The sequence below is a fragment of the Grammomys surdaster genome, unplaced genomic scaffold (assembly GCF_004785775.1).
Source record: "Grammomys surdaster isolate TR1022 unplaced genomic scaffold, NIH_TR_1.0 65, whole genome shotgun sequence".
Lineage (NCBI taxonomy): Eukaryota > Metazoa > Chordata > Mammalia > Rodentia > Muridae > Grammomys > Grammomys surdaster.
In genome coordinates this window covers 13,501,193-13,517,403 of record NW_021604567.1, presented here as the reverse complement: position 1 = coordinate 13,517,403, position 16,211 = coordinate 13,501,193, and the positions used below count along the sequence as shown (strand labels likewise).

Sequence of the window (16,211 nt, the reverse complement as noted above, 5' to 3'; positions counted from 1 at the left end):
AAAACAAGTGTTAAATGAAAGGATATTTTGGAAAGTACGAAACAATCTTAACTCTGAAATTTACAAATGTGTTGCAAATTGTTTTCTTGATATCATTCAAAATTATGTAAAATAGTCACTTTCTGAAGAAATCAGGAAGCAAAAAAAATTCATCATCTTTAAAAACAAAATCAATGAGCAGACAAATTCAGGACTTATTCTTCATTTCCAAGGAGTTACGTAGCTCACTCTAGCAGTCTACTTTCTGTTATTGTGACAGAATGCAAGGAGCTTAATTTTGCCTAAAGCAAAGGGATTTATTAATCTCATAGCTAAAGGTAAAAGGTATGGACCTTACATCAAGAGCGTCAAGGTTATAGGCATCACACTAGTATGAGGGAATGAATGTGTGTGTGTGAGTGTGTGTGTGTGTGTGTGTGTGTGTGTGTGTGTGTATGCTCACAGGCAAAGTGGAGCCTTTTCTAGCAATGTATGTTTTCAGAAATAACTTGGGACTCCTAGAAGTACTGTTTTTATATTACTCAAGGAATGTGTTTCCAAAGACCTAAAGACTTCCTTTTAAATCCCCAAATTTTTATTTAAAGACTTATTTATTTTATCTGTATGTGTACCTTCATAGATTTGTGTGTACTATGTGAACACAGATGCTTGAGGAGGCCAGAGTGTTTCAAATCCCCTGAGATTGCAGTTGTGAGCAATTGTAAGTTACAGTATGTGGGAGCAGGAAGCAAACTCTGGTCTTAGTAAACTCTATTTTGAATGGAGACATTTTTAGAGGAAGCTCATGATTGGTCGCTGAGGTTCTTTCTGGGACCATGTGGGAAGGTAGATATAAAGTATATATATGTATAAATTTTTCCCACTTCTATGCCAATCCCCATCTCTATGTGATTGCTATAACTTCAATATTATCAAGATCTTTCTTTATTGTAAATTCATCGAAGTATAAAACACTTTCACCTGCTTTATTCAGTATTGTCTTTCAGAAGTTGGGTGTGGGGAAGAGTGGGTCCGATTTTTAACTCTCTGTAGATCTGGTCACTCTATCTTCAAAATGATGTAGCTCGGATAGTAACGTTGTTGCTCTTTTATGGCAATCCAGGCACAGTGTAACTATGTACAGAGTAGATAAATGTCCTATTAAAGACATACTTTATCTTCTTGCACATTTTTTATTTATGTTCCTAACCGGTTCACTGCTCTGCTGCCAAAGTCCTGCCAATCCATACAAAATCACAGAGAAACCTCTTTGTTTCTCATATTAAATCAAACTTTCATAGGTTTTATTACAACCCTTTGTACAATTTCTACAGATTTTTAGCCTTACAATGTGTCTTTGATTGTTTCCTTGTAAATGTACACCCTGCTCCTGACAGGTGGGCTTTCTTCTTAATTGTTACATGTTGGAGCCAAATCACTAATTTACCCACTCAAAATCAATTCTCTCATAAATATTGCAGTCAAATAATTATTTTTCTTTAGAATGACCTTTTCTGTTTCTTTCAGAGACCCATGCTTTTCTCTGAGCATCATAAATTTTGATTTATCTCTATTGGTATTTAAGGTGATACTCACTGTTCATCAAAAACCACAGAGTTAATAAGCAGACTGTTTCTACTGGAATGCCAAAAGTCATATTTCAGGAAGAAAGTATTCTTCTAATAAGAGGACCAAGAACTTCATATGTTGAAACAAGATAGGCAAGGTTATCTTTTGGTATTTTCCCATAAACACAATACCCCAAACCAACCTAAGACAGTATAGAGAGATCCATTATCACCAGCTCAACTGTTATATCTTCTAATGGACTTGTTTATGATGCTTTCTTGGAATGAACATCAGAAAATACTGACAGAATTTTTAAATTACTTTTACTTTAATATGTAATGGTTCTGGAGATCTGGAGGACCATAATACAGAAGGTTGTATTTGTTTCTCAAAGTATGAGCTTGGATTGCAAGCAACAATGCTTTCCTCTTTAAAAGAATGTTTAAGAAGTGTATATATTTGAGATGTATGTTTGAGACTGTATTCTGTTTAACTTTATAATAAGTTATGATTAGTGATCATTTAATTATTTGGTAAGTAGTTCATATCACCCTTATTACATAGTTATATTTAAAAGTAGTTCCTAAGGTGTCAATTACATATGTAACTTGATGCAATATTATGCAGTTCAACAAGTTCCCTAAGAGAAGAAAATGTTGCAAATTTTTATCTTGTTGTTTATGGGAAATAAAATGATAATATAATACAGGTTCATTTCTTTCTGTCTGTATTTCTATCTTTCTTTCTTTGTTAATAACTAGATGAGCTCAATTATGGCAAGATAAATTCATCTAGTGATATTCTTTTGAATTTTAATTTTCATATCCTTCATCTTTCTTACAAATATGCTCAGCAGTGTCCTGTTTTGAAAGCTCGAATTCTTTATTTTTTATAATCTGATTTGGAGTATGGTTAGTTTTGAGATATTGTTGAATTTCTGTCTAATTTGGAATACATGCTATCAGGCTTTCTAAGATTTTAATTAATGTCTTTACAATTCACCTTGGAAATTTAACAACAGTCAAAGCCAATTCAATGAAAATCATCACTTAGGCATTCAAGGACATAGACTTCATTTAACTTTTACTATTTAAACCGATGGATATAATGCATAACTTTTCAAGAGGGTAAAAGATGATTTTATATGATTCATTAGGTACCCATATTATATTTCATCTTGTTATCAAAATAGCTAGTATCCAGGATGAATATCAATTATTTATAAACCAAAGTGAAATATTATAATCTGAATAACATATAAAACTTATTCTGATCACATATAATCTGATCACATATAAAACTTATTTGACTTAGATGTGTCTTCAGTATAATTTTCATCAGTAGAGTTAAAGTAGAACTAGCTAGTTCTTTTAAATGAAGTTTAATTGGAAAATGGAATTTCTTTATAAAAATTGAAAGAAAAGTGTCATGCAATGTTTCATCTGGCCCCAAATTAGGCACTAATAATATGTATATCAAAGTATACAGTCATTATTCAAGGTTACTTTTGCTGTGTCTCAGGAAATGAATTCAAGTATCATCAAGAAGAGGTTTACTTTTGTTCAAATTAAATAAACACATAATGAACAATTTAATTATTCACACCACATTTTCATTATTTTCCTTCATTAATTTACTGCCTACTTTGTTAACTCTTAACAAGGCAGAATCAGTGCATTTTGTTTGAACAAGTTTCGTAATACTTTAATTTTAGAAGAAGCAATATGAATGTTCTAACTTATTTGGAAATATCTTAATGATATTAAAATCTTATATATGCATGTGCTACCTTAAAAGACCTAGAATGGAAAAGGAAAATATCATTAGGACTATAATGAAAAATGACCCTTGATCTTTGTTCAAAGCTTGAGAAATGAGAGACAATAGAAAATTACAGGCAGTTGTGATTTTTTGTTTTTGTTTGTTTGTTTTTAACAACAAGGTTAATTTGAAGTTCTCATAGGTCTGGAAGAAAAACCGAAGTCATGTTCTCTGAGTACTCCCCAATGTCCACCATGAGCTGAGATCCTGAAGCAATCCTGATTTATGTGAAACAAGGAAATCAAGAGTTTTCACTTATTCCACAAACTCCATGTCACTAAGTAAATTAGTGTCTCTTCTTTATTAAGCAACAAAGGGTAATTTTTACTTCATTGTGTATGTAGAGATGACAGTCTCTTCCAAGGTCATCTTGGTACCATCATATAGACTCATTTGTTAGAAACTGACAAAGAATTCTATGTGATGAATCAAAGGCAATATAAACAATAGCTCCTTTCATTTAAACAACAGATTCCTTTTATAGAAATGCCTTGGATGGCTGAACGGAACAGTCAGGAAGGCTCAAGGACCCAAGGCTGCCTTGATATTATGAATGTTCCCAGTCAGCGTGGACTCCTATTATGAACAAGTAACCAAGGACTCTAACATGGCCACTCAGAAACACCACTGACATTCGGAACACACGCTAAAGTCATTTACATTTTTTTCAATGAGAATAAAATATTAAAAACAACTCTGCTAAACATGGTACGAAATATTGCAAAAGAAAAATTAATAAATATTATACCTTACAGACATAGGACTTTGAAGATGCAAAATCTATATTTTTAATGTCTAATATCTAAATGAACTTGTGATCACATCTATTTTGTGTGATGCTGTTACTGTGAGCCACCTCATTAAAATAAACTTGCTCATTGTTATCAAATGTGAATTATATAAGAATTTCAATGAGTTTCAAAATTACAAAGGCCACAGTTTTCCTATAATCTGTTGTCAATTGCACACTGGTTTACCATATCAGCATTGGAGATTGAGAAGAAAGTCCAGTTGTTGAAGGGTTACTAATTTTAGCAATATTAAGTTTGTCCTTGATTCGAAGAAAGAAAGAGTGAACTGGATGGTGTCCATCGTCATGGATATCCTACCTCAGCTCCTCATGTAGAAGGACATCAGATGTAGGTGGACAGAGTGAGGTATGAAAAGGGAAGATTCAAAGATGCTAATCTTACAATTTGAGGTCCTCACTGAATATGCAAATATATGTAAATCACTCCAATATAGACAACTTACCTGTGATGTGAGATATTTTAATATGGTTTTGCTGAAATAAGAAAATAGTTTCATTCCCTAGGACTGAAAGCTATGTATCATACGTGGCTTTTACTTGTAAGCAATCCTTCACTTTATATTTAATATGCATGCCCAAACGGGATTACAAATGGAAGCACTTTGTAAAATGTGACAGAGTTGGAGCTGGAGAGAAAGCTAGGTAGGAAAGAAAATAGAGACCGCTTTTTCTTTCTCAGAGGACCCATTTGGTCCACAGCACCATGTTGGATGGTTCACAATTCCCTGTAACTCTACCTGCAGTAGCACCTCCAGTGGACTCCATGGGCACCGGCTCTCACATGTACACACACACACACACACACACACACAGATAAGCATACATACACATGCACACTCACATACACATATTCATACACACACATAGGCATACACAAATAATAAATCTTATAAAATAAAATATTAAAATATTGAATTATTTAGTATCATGATTAAATAGAAATCATACCTAAATTGTAAATAATTTGCTGCTAAAATTTTGCATATATTACATTATTTTCAATTTGACATTTTGAGATTACAAATGAACCATAAATTTTCTAGCTAATTAAGAGTGCACATGGAATAAAGAACAAATAATGACTCACACCAAGTTCTTAACAAAGTAATAAAGCAACAGCCCATAAACTTTTCTAGAACATAGGATTGCCCAGCTCTTGAGAGTACTACAACTGCCTTTACGTTTTGGACCAAGATAGCCCAAAGCTGTAAAACAGAGTATTGTAATGCTATAAAAATCAAGAAGCACAGCCCACATTGCACAGAATCTTCAGGCTTCTTCATTTCAGCTGGCTATCCATGGTGATTTCCTACCCATTTATTAAAAATTGATAGACAACAGTTATAAAGACATAGAAGTAGCAAACAGCCTGACTGAAGCAAACAATTGAGGATTTTTCAATGTTTGCTGGACTTGCTGACAATCATCTGTATTGGAGTAGTCTCTCCAGTTTTGATGGGGCCTTTCTTAGGACTACCTGGACATTTCGGCAGTAATTGAAAACAAGGTTTTGCAGTAAAAACTCACTCCTGCCCCCCTGACACCTTGGTTGATGAGAAAACCATGGTTGAATATCTTTCACTGGATCTATTTCTCTCATAAAACAACACAAATTTTATCTATACCAAGTTCTTGAGATTGTAAATAACTCTAGAATGCGAAAGAATGTCATAAAATTACAAGTTTGTATGTGCGCATAGACAAACATATATATGGAGACAATTTTAAATTAGTTTACTTCAGCTCATAATTTTATTTCTGCTTTTGTTCACATTATTCATTTATAGTATGTATTTTGATGTCTTAGAATCCTGCTAACAGTAAAACAACTAATTATAGAATGTGTATGTTATATATTATCCACATATATATTATATTTAAATAGTCATATGTAGAAACTATATATAGAAAATAATGGATTTTGAATTGAATAGCACTCTGTCCTAATTCCTAAATATAGAAGAGAAACTTTTAACTTTGAGTAAAAATTGCTTTACTATTGAAAATTTTTATTTTATTTTTTATGTATGTATCCCTCCAAAAAATAAATATAAGAAGAACTATCCATACCAACTAGAAGAGCACATGTCCCTAATTCTACCATTAGAAGTAGGACATGCACCACCTGTCATAGGGACCCCATAGCTGTTTGTTTCATTGTAAATCAATTGCTACATCTAAAAAGAAAACCTGTTTCTTTGTGCAAATTGTTTTATATTTTGCATCACTATTGGTTTCCAGATATTTAACCAATATATTTTGCTAATAAAGCAAGATTTTTCAGTGAACAAGGAATTGAGATTTTAATCTTTGCAACATTATTACTGAATATTTTTTTCTCCCACCAGAGGATTTGTATCATAGAAGGCACTCTTGAGTGCAGTACAAGGTACTAGGTCAATCTGCGTTTGAGGCTACAATGTTCAGAAAGATTACATCAGCTTCAGCCTTGGTAGAGTCAGAGCTAACTGATAACTTGGAGTCATGTGCTTGGGCTGTATTAACTTTGGCATTTTGTTCTTAGTTGATCACTTTGATTATGCTGCCCCATGAATATATAATTCTGCATGGCATTGCAGGCTGTAGATCTATCTATATAAAGAACAGAGTGGAACACTTAGTTGCTTTTCTTTCTCTTTTTCACTTTCCGAACCTTTTAAATTAGAAGTTGTATCTTTTCTGTGTATAGGTGTTCATGTGTGCATATGATTTTGTGTGTGCATGCATACATGTGATGTGGTGTGTGTGTGTGTGTTTGTGTGTGAAAGGAAGATGCAAGGTGGTATTCTTTATTGCTCACCGCTTTACTTTTCTATTTGGCTAGAGTTTCTGGCCATTGAGTTCCAGGAATCCCTCCTGTCCATCTTCCCTGAGACGGGAATGCAGATACTAGCGCTACACCTGAGGATTTAGGTGCTTTTAGTGGTTACAATTTAGATGAGTCCTCATGTTTATATGGGAGATAATTTCCATATTGAGCCATCTCCTTGGCCCTGGAAGATATATCTTTTCTGCAAATGACTAATTGAACATTTCAGAAACTTTTTATAACTCATACAGTCAAAAAGAAAGTCAACATTAGGTGAGATTTTTCAAAAGCTAAGATTTACAGGATTGAGGAGGAGGGGTTACTGGAGGAGGGTGAACATGACCAAAACACATATGAAACTCTCAAATAGCTAACAAAACTGCTTATTCATATGAGATGAATCCAGTTGGAGGATAACAAAGATAAAAGCTTAATATAGTAAAACCATGTAATTTGCGACATAAAACTGTGAACGTACATGTTTGGTTGTTTAGTGCTTCTTATCAATCTAGTTCACATTATTAATCAATATTCATTGAGCGGGATGTCCTAAAGATTGGTTTTCTTTAAAATTTTATAATTCTTAAAACTCCTCATGACTCATCAGTTCTTCACACACAAGTATAATTTCTGCACAAACCCACCAGTGCAGAATAAATGTAAACCCAGGAATGAACGTTCTACACAATTAAAAGCAGGCTCATTTCCATGCCAGTTGCTCCCGTATGTTTTTGATGGGGTGGCCATTGCATTGTTACATTCACAGTAACAGTTTCCTAACTGATATTTCAAAACCAACCATTTGAATGTAGTGCTACATGCTTGCACTCACAGTTTGTGATCTTTAGGGTCCTCTTGACTTCTCCGCTTCCTGATCCCCCACAACCATCTTCGTCATCACAATCTCCACTAGACTGTTCAAGCATGCCGCCACCACTGCCTGGCTGAGGAAGCTCCCACTTGTTGGGTTTGGGTGATCTACCCTGTAACAACTGAATATAGACAATAACAATATTGTTATAGGTAATACTTGCACATTTTCTTAAACAGTTTAGTCAGAAATTCAGATATTACAATGATTACCTTATAAGGATTCATATACTTATATAGTTAAGTATAGCTACCAAATCAAATCAAACCTTAACATTTCCTACATTATTAAAATAATAATAACAGTTATGTTCTATAAGAGGAAGGACTATTAAATTTACTTCACTAGTAAGGGCAAATGAAATTAATGAGAATTAATAACTGAGAAGTCAAAAAATGGTTTGCAGAAATGTAAGATGGATTTAAATCTGTCCTGTACCATATATATTGTATTATATATTTACCCTAAACAATGTAAAAGATTGTATACCTGTGTCTGTCCAAAATACTAGACTTTTTGATAGATTCTTCTTTCAACAGAAAAAGACTTTGTGACTAAGGAATTTTTTTTTTTAGAACATTTGAAGTAATATCTGGAACCGTAAAAAAAATGACAGACAAAATCTGTATCTGGAAAGAGCAACAGTCCACCTATTAACTCTGAAGTGAGAATTTGGATAATGCTTTGGGAAACAAATTCAGGCCTTGTGCTTTCATTTGACTGAATGACACTATACTTCTGAATAAGCAATGTGTAGCTACAGTCAATTGTGTTTTTATACAATATAGACCTCACTGTGACACCTTGGCTGAGAATCTTGTATCAGTTTAAAAACTGAAAATCCACAGTTTCTTCAGCCACAGAGTTCTTTCTGTCCAAAAAAAAAAATTATCAAAAGTCTAGTACTTTGGACAGAGAAATATGTGGAAACCTTTGACATTCTTTAGATTAAGTATATGATCTGATGTATATGGTACAGGACAGATTTAAAGTCAGACTTACATTTCTGCAAATTCTCCCATTTTTTTTTTAACTTCATAGCATTTAGTTGTCACCAATTTCATCTACCATTACAAGCAAAGTAAATTTAATAGCTATTTCCCTTACAGACTAGAAATGCTATTAATAGTTTTAATAATATAGGAATTTTGGGGAATTCTTTCCAATAATGTGATGATATGAATAAGAGAATAGTTCACTCACAGATAAGACATGTAAAAATAATCCTAGGTGTGACATTTTCTTCTCTAAGGCAATTTGGGGCACATGTGGCTAAATACAAGCAGAAAGAGCGCAGATGCTGTAAAAGAAGTATCCTTCCATTGTCCATTTCATGGCTGTACATTATAATTGTTTGCATGAGATGAGGAGTGGAATTTCAGTAATTTCCCAAGAAGTGGTATCAATGCATAACAAAGATTGAGCTGGCGGTTACACATTCATCCAAATGATAGCATCTCATACTCAAGGAGCATGAAGAATAAGATAAGTTACAACAAATATGCTTTCCATTAAGAATACTTATATCATGCAACTGGACTTTGAAGTTCATAAAGTTCACAATTAAAATCTAACAGATCACAAATTCCAAGTATTATAGTTTTTTTGTTTAATTTCTACCTTTCTAACTAAAACATAAAAACAATGACAAATAAATTTAACACTCTCCTTGCTTGTTAGCAGTTCTCAAAGAACGTGTCCCTAGGGTTAAAAGAATAATTTCAAATTCTAATGAATCAAATGCTGTCTATTAGTGGAACTTCTTTGGTAGAGTTATGAGGTTGCTATCTATGCTTGTTACTAGAGATGGGGGAGCGGGGTCATTACGATGGTGAAATATGGGTACACAGGCAACCCTTACAAACTCAACTGTGAAGAGATAAAGAGAAGTGGTTTCATTTTACAGCCTTTATTACTTGTTATTCAAGTCTCTACTTATCATGTAGCTAGCATGACCATTAGGGGATAGGGCTATTAATGTCCAAGATAATGAAACATGAATCCTCCTTCTTACATCCTTCACTAGGAACCTTGGTTATGAGTGAATTCCTTGAATAACTAACTCACCTTCCTTCCTTCTAAAATAATCACAGTGTATCTGTGTGCCATTGTCATATTAAAAATAAAACATAAAAACATTCATTTAAAAACAACGGTACCAACACATTAAAAATGAATGCATCTGATCACTACTATCTATCTTGTTACATGGTCTATTACAATCTTATTTAAACACTCACTATTAAGTGTAAAAATTATCTGATAATGAATCCACTTATGAAGAAGACTTATGTGACAACTGTAGCAAAAGCCATGCTCTGGTGACGTCTTGCCATCTTCTTTGACACTCACATTCTTTACTAACTTTTTCCCATATCAACTTTATTTTCCTAAGAATTCTTCTAGTGTTTTACTGGGATCCAGGCCAGAACACAGACACAATCTTATGAACTACAAAACATAAATTTCCATAACCTGACCCAAGTAATTTGATTTTAAAATCACGAACAGAAGTATGGTCACTGTAAAAATATACTATTGTAAAAAAACTTTTGAGTTGAAAGTGATTAAAAGTGTTAATTGTCAGAAAACTTGTTCTTTGATTTAGAGTTGTTACTGCCCTAGATAATGTTGGGCCTTGGAGAATGGAGCCTATAAATGAGGCATAACAAAGTCTCATGAAATAACTACATTATTCACAGCAATTTATACTCTGAGGGTTAAGAGTAATCATAGAAGTAAAGTTCCCATAATTTCAAGCTATATACCATCAGAAGAACAAACCACGTGCGTCAAAAACTGTTTTCCATAGAGGCATATGAACATTCAGTTGAATAACAGCAGCGAGCAATAATGAGTAATCTGAAGTAAATGTCCTCCTATCCACTACACATGGGAGGAAAACACATTCCAAGAACAATTCCATGTTTTGAAGTCACAAGGGTCAGAAAACATATATATATATGTTATATATATATATAACATATTCCTTAGAATAAAGTCACACTACTAGAAAAATTATACCCTTAGACATAAGTTATCATATTTCAATACATATATGTTTTCATTTTCTCGATTTTGTTGTAATCCTATTTTCCATGTCTTCATGTAGGAACTAATGCTACTCCTTCTATGATGGTAATCCTCCACCCCCACAAAACCTAGGATCTCTCACTGTATTGAGCATCCCAGATAAAGCCCCTCTCCTCTCATAGGATTAGTATCTACCTTTCCTAAGCATGGAGAATGTATTTTATATATTTAATTTCTACAAGTATAATTAGCTTTATCAATTTTTTCTATTCATACAGGGCAATGCATACCCATCTTTATTCATTTGATGGCATGTGATTGTCACCTTGACTGGATTGCGAAGAGTCTGAGATGTTAGGATGGTACAGAGCTGACTGCCTGGTGACACATTTCTAAATCACAAAGGCTCTGACTTGAAGAATGCTTTATTCTCCAGATAGGTCCAGAATCTGAGCAGATCACAAAAGAACAAGAACGGGAAGATAAAGGGACCTAGTTTGAGGGAGCGCTTGGTAGCAGGAATATGTTTTGGTAGCTGTACTTTGTCACAGCTCCTTCCTGGTTTCAGCTCTACTTTCTCACCTCCATGATGTGATACTCTCTTCTGTATGTCCCTTTCATAATGCAGACCTCTTAAATTGTGAACAAAGTCATTCATTAGTTCTTTAAATTGTTTATATCAGCAACATTATCACAGAGATGAAAAGAATCTATCATATTGGAACATTTCATTAAAATCACATATCCTTAGATTCTTGCAGGGAACTCCCAACAGATAGACTATGACCTAACTTCTCAATAGAATATACTTTGGTTGTTATGTTCACCAGTGGTGCTCACTAGTTTGTCTCTAACCAACAATAGGAGGCAAAGACTACCTTACTTTTCTTTATTGTACAATGAAACCATCTGTCTCTATTCACATTCCATCACATTTATCTCACCTTATCCCACACTGCATAGGGCTTCTTGCCCACTAGCACAACATTATTTTCTCCAAATCAATACTTTTACCATGTCATTTTTTACCCTTAAAGCGTGATTTATTTAAAAACAACCACAACCACCACCACCACAACAACAATAGCAACAGAAGCCTGGTTCTCATAATGTCTAGGTCAGCAGAAACCTCAGTACAGATGGAGGAGTCACATACAGAAGGAGAAAGGTGAACTGCTTCACAGTTTCACAGAATGGCCCTTCTTGATTTGTTCAAATTAAAGTTTGTTAGAAATTCCACAAGAAGCAATCTCGTCTCCTTGGGATTCACCTAGCATTTTTCAAATTTACATAAGCAAATTGCCTGTCTGAAATCACTTGGTACAAACCAATATACATCTAGAAATGAGGGCAACATTAAAGTAAATGGTGACCTGCCAGTCAAGGTCCTCTGGAATGTACTGCATTTGATTGGATTCATTTGAAAGTATTCTAACTGCAGTTCTTCAGACCACTGTCTGCCTCAGAGAAGTGTGGCTATTCTCAGGAAAATATATTTGCATTGTGTTCCTCTCACTTCTTACTCTCCTTTCCATGGGATACATGGCCCTCCCTTTTCCATAACTCATCAAAGTAAATTTAGCCTTCAAGTTCAAACATTCCCTATCAATCCTACATACATTTCTGTGATTTTTCCTACCAAAACAACACACTGTGCCATTAACTGTTATTCAATCCACATTTTGAGGCCATGTCATAAGTATTCATAAATAGTCCATTTCTCAGAGGCGAAGTTAGGGCTTAACTCTCTTCATGTTCATTGTCATGACTGAAGTGCTTGTCATATGTAACTATTATGGAAAATTTACAATAATATTGATAAATGCTGTTATTTCTCTGGTAACACTTCATTATGTACATCCTATCATTAATGGCCTGTGTATCAAATTAGGTTTAGTAAAATGTTTTCACTTTTCTTTGTATGTCATCAGTGGGAAGGAGTTCTAGAATAACTGAGTCCATTCTTGATGGTGGCAAAATTGATTCACTTATCCAGCTGATAACCTTAATTGTTCATATGCCATGTAATTAGTATTTTCCAAGACAAACTGTTTTCACTAAAGAAAAAGGTGCTGTTCTTAGAAAGGATCCATATGTGCTTTAATTCCAAGAAAGCATTTAAAAATGTACTATAAGATAAAATTAAAACAAATAAAACAATCAGAAAATTAGAGAAAGTACCAAAGGCTACTCATTACCAAAGGCAAATCTTATGACTTCACTAAATTGTCTTTGTATTTTTTTTAAAAAGGAGTAATTTTAAATAAGTTCATTTCTAAGTCCCTGAAGATTTCTAAGAATTTGTTTAACTAAACATTTGAAATTGAAGATGTATTTCTTAAATGTTTCTCTCTGTTTGTTACTAAAAGCAGAAGAGCAAGAGGTGCTGCCATTACATTTTTAAGTTAATCAATATATTTTTTTCATTAAAATCGATAATGTTGAAATATTTTAAAAAATTGATTCTGTTACTTTGTTTGTTTGTTGTTTCTAGAGTAGAAAGAAAACTCTAGTTTTGACTTTGTGGTCATAACAAGCTTACCTTCCTTCTTCCCTGGTCTTCCACAGAAGACCTGCTCTCTCTACATTTGTCTTTCTCCAATCCTTGAAAGATGAGGTGTGTTTTATTCTTTTTGGGTCTAGTGCATCACAATTGGACAAGAACCATTTCACGCACTCCTCTTGAACAACCTTTGAAAATCAGTCTACCTTCTCTCAAAGGCTGACTTGCCCCTTGATGTTTATAACCCTATGTGTTATTACAGTCAAATGGACTCAAGATAAAACATAGGTACTGTCCATTAACAGTCTGTCCCCATCACACACACACACACACACACACACACACACACACACCCCTATTCTAGAGGGTGACATCTTTTCCCTTTCCCTGATCTTGGGAACCCCCACTGCTCCTCCAATTAACAAGTCACAAATGTAGAACCTCCTATTTTCTTTCTCTCTATACTTTTTCTGTTCCTAACATCCAGGTGTTCTCCCAGAACCTACATTCAGGAAAACTCTAACACAGTTACTGGCAGGTGCTCTGGCACAGCTTCACAAATATTTCAACTGGGCCTACACGCTCCTACCCAAAGATGGTCCTACAACCTGGACAGCAGTGAAACAACCAACTCTTCCTGGACCTGGACAACATTCCAGCTATTTCTTCACACTCCAAAATGGTACTCCAAGGTCAGTAGGAAGTAGGTATGGATGATTACATAGATGATTCATTTATAATTAACAAAAGGCTACAACATTTGGACTTTAGGACAAGAAACGGAGATGTATGTTTTACCAAAGCAGACATGGCCTCCATGTTCTCAGTACCTACCTGGCATACTCTGCCCTCAACCTGGAATTTTCCAACCCAGGGGCTGGGTTGCCCTTCCCTTTATAATCTAGACATTTTTGGTCTTTCATTCTCTCTTCTCTGTTCTCTCTGTGTGCACGCACCCCTTTTTCACTTTTTCTTTCCCTCCCCCACTCTCCCACCCCCTTTCCGCGTGGCAAATTCCCTGGCCTTGGTCCTTGGGACCGGTGACCTCTCCTTGTATAGCTCCCAATAAACCTGTCTTTAATATGATCTAATCTGGCTTTAATTTGCTCATTTCTCAGATTGGCAGAAGTGTAACCTATCAATATGTATTTAAAGAAACATAACAAAGTGAATCTATGAAATGAAAATGGTGGCTATTTCGATAGGACACATGAAAATCAGTCAAATTATGAGGACAGATGTTTGCCAAAACTATGTCTCCATTTCTAACACACACAACATAAATACCTTTCACAGAGGAAGATACATCATGTGGATGTTTTTAAACTTAAAATCACAAATAAATTTACCACTAACGTTTTGGCCCTATGCTGTCTGACTCTGTAAAATAAGATAAATTTTTTTATTTGCTTTAGTGAGTGTTATTTGGGTTCTATGGTGTGTTATTTGGGTTCTATGGTGCAAACTCTTAGCACAGTGTAAGCACTCAGTGGTGGCTGTTTAACTTTATCCTCATTATCATTGTAAGAGGGTGCCTGATCCTGCTGTATCAATACACTTTGAAAGATGGGAACCCACATGGGAGTAAAACCCAGCATCTACTGTTCAGAATACCTTAGCTTTGCTATCCCAGTCTACTCAAAGCTGAGATGATTAAGTTTTAAGATTTTAACTTATTCTCTATTAGAGATGGTAGAAATTCAACCAATGCATGTATATTTATAGAACAGTTAGAGCAGAAGAAAGGACATAGGTTTGAATGCCAGCCAGACATTAATTGCGTGCCTTAGGCAAATCACTTAAGCCTATTAAAACTTGTTTTATTCTGATGAATAAAAATGCTCAGGAAAGCAGTTTATCCACTCTAAAGCACCACACTCCTTCATAAGGCATTGCACATGACCACACATCCATAAAATTGGGAAGACAACAGAGTGAGAACCAAATGGAAAAAAAAATCTTCTTCCTTACCCCAATGCCATGCAGCTTGTGCAGGCAGCCGATTAGTTGAAAATCATCAGCTTGATGACTGGTGCTTCCTCTTTGGGTTTAATTGGCTTAGGAAACTCATTAGAGAGGCTTTCTTACAGGGTGTGTTGGTGGGTAGACTGGCTGATGAGTCTAAGGCAAACACACTTCCTTCAGCTACTGAACTAATCTCTCAATAGACTCAAAATTCACTTTACTGTATAGCAACATCCAACCTTTGCAAGAGCCTGTCAGACACTTGCAATGAGGTCTAGCGTGGCTTGGCTGGCTCATAGGTATAGTACATGTGCACTGAGAAAGAAATACCCATCATACTAAAAACAAACTTTAAGCCTAAGAGCAGAATGATATGGTTTAAAACATTTTACAGGATGTCAGATTTCTAAGTAGTCATTTTTTTCCCCTCATAGCCCTTCACGTAGATGTTTAAGGAGTAAATACACATTAAGGTTGTGTTAGTCTCGACAAGTCATCTCATTCATTCAAGCATGAATGCAAAATACTTAATTTTATACTAATGATAAATATGACCAGACAAAAATTAAAATGTTAGTAGAAATGTTGTAACAAGGTAAAAAAAATAGAGAAAAAATTCAAGGTTAATAAAAGACTATAAATTATTGTTATTATTATTATTATTATTATTTAAATTATTGTTATTATTATTTTTGTACCGATTGAAATAATTTTGTATAAGTATGTATATGAGTGCGAAAATTATAATTTGAAGTACATATACATGGAGATATATTAGTCAGATACCAAAAAATGAATCCAGTTTTATTTAAAAGATATTGGCATTTTTATTTTTTGTATAGAGAAAGAA

The 16,211-nt window shown here is 34.3% G+C and overlaps 1 protein-coding gene across 1 annotated transcript in view; it reads right to left on the bottom strand.

Moving 5' to 3' along the window:
• Positions 1-16,211, bottom strand: part of Gpc5 (glypican 5) — a 1,275,516-nt gene that overhangs the window by 639,519 nt on the left and 619,786 nt on the right. The window contains exon 7 of the mRNA XM_028771916.1: positions 7,822-7,981. Within this exon, the coding sequence (XP_028627749.1) occupies positions 7,822-7,981 (160 nt within the window). The remainder of the gene's footprint in view (positions 1-7,821; positions 7,982-16,211) is intronic.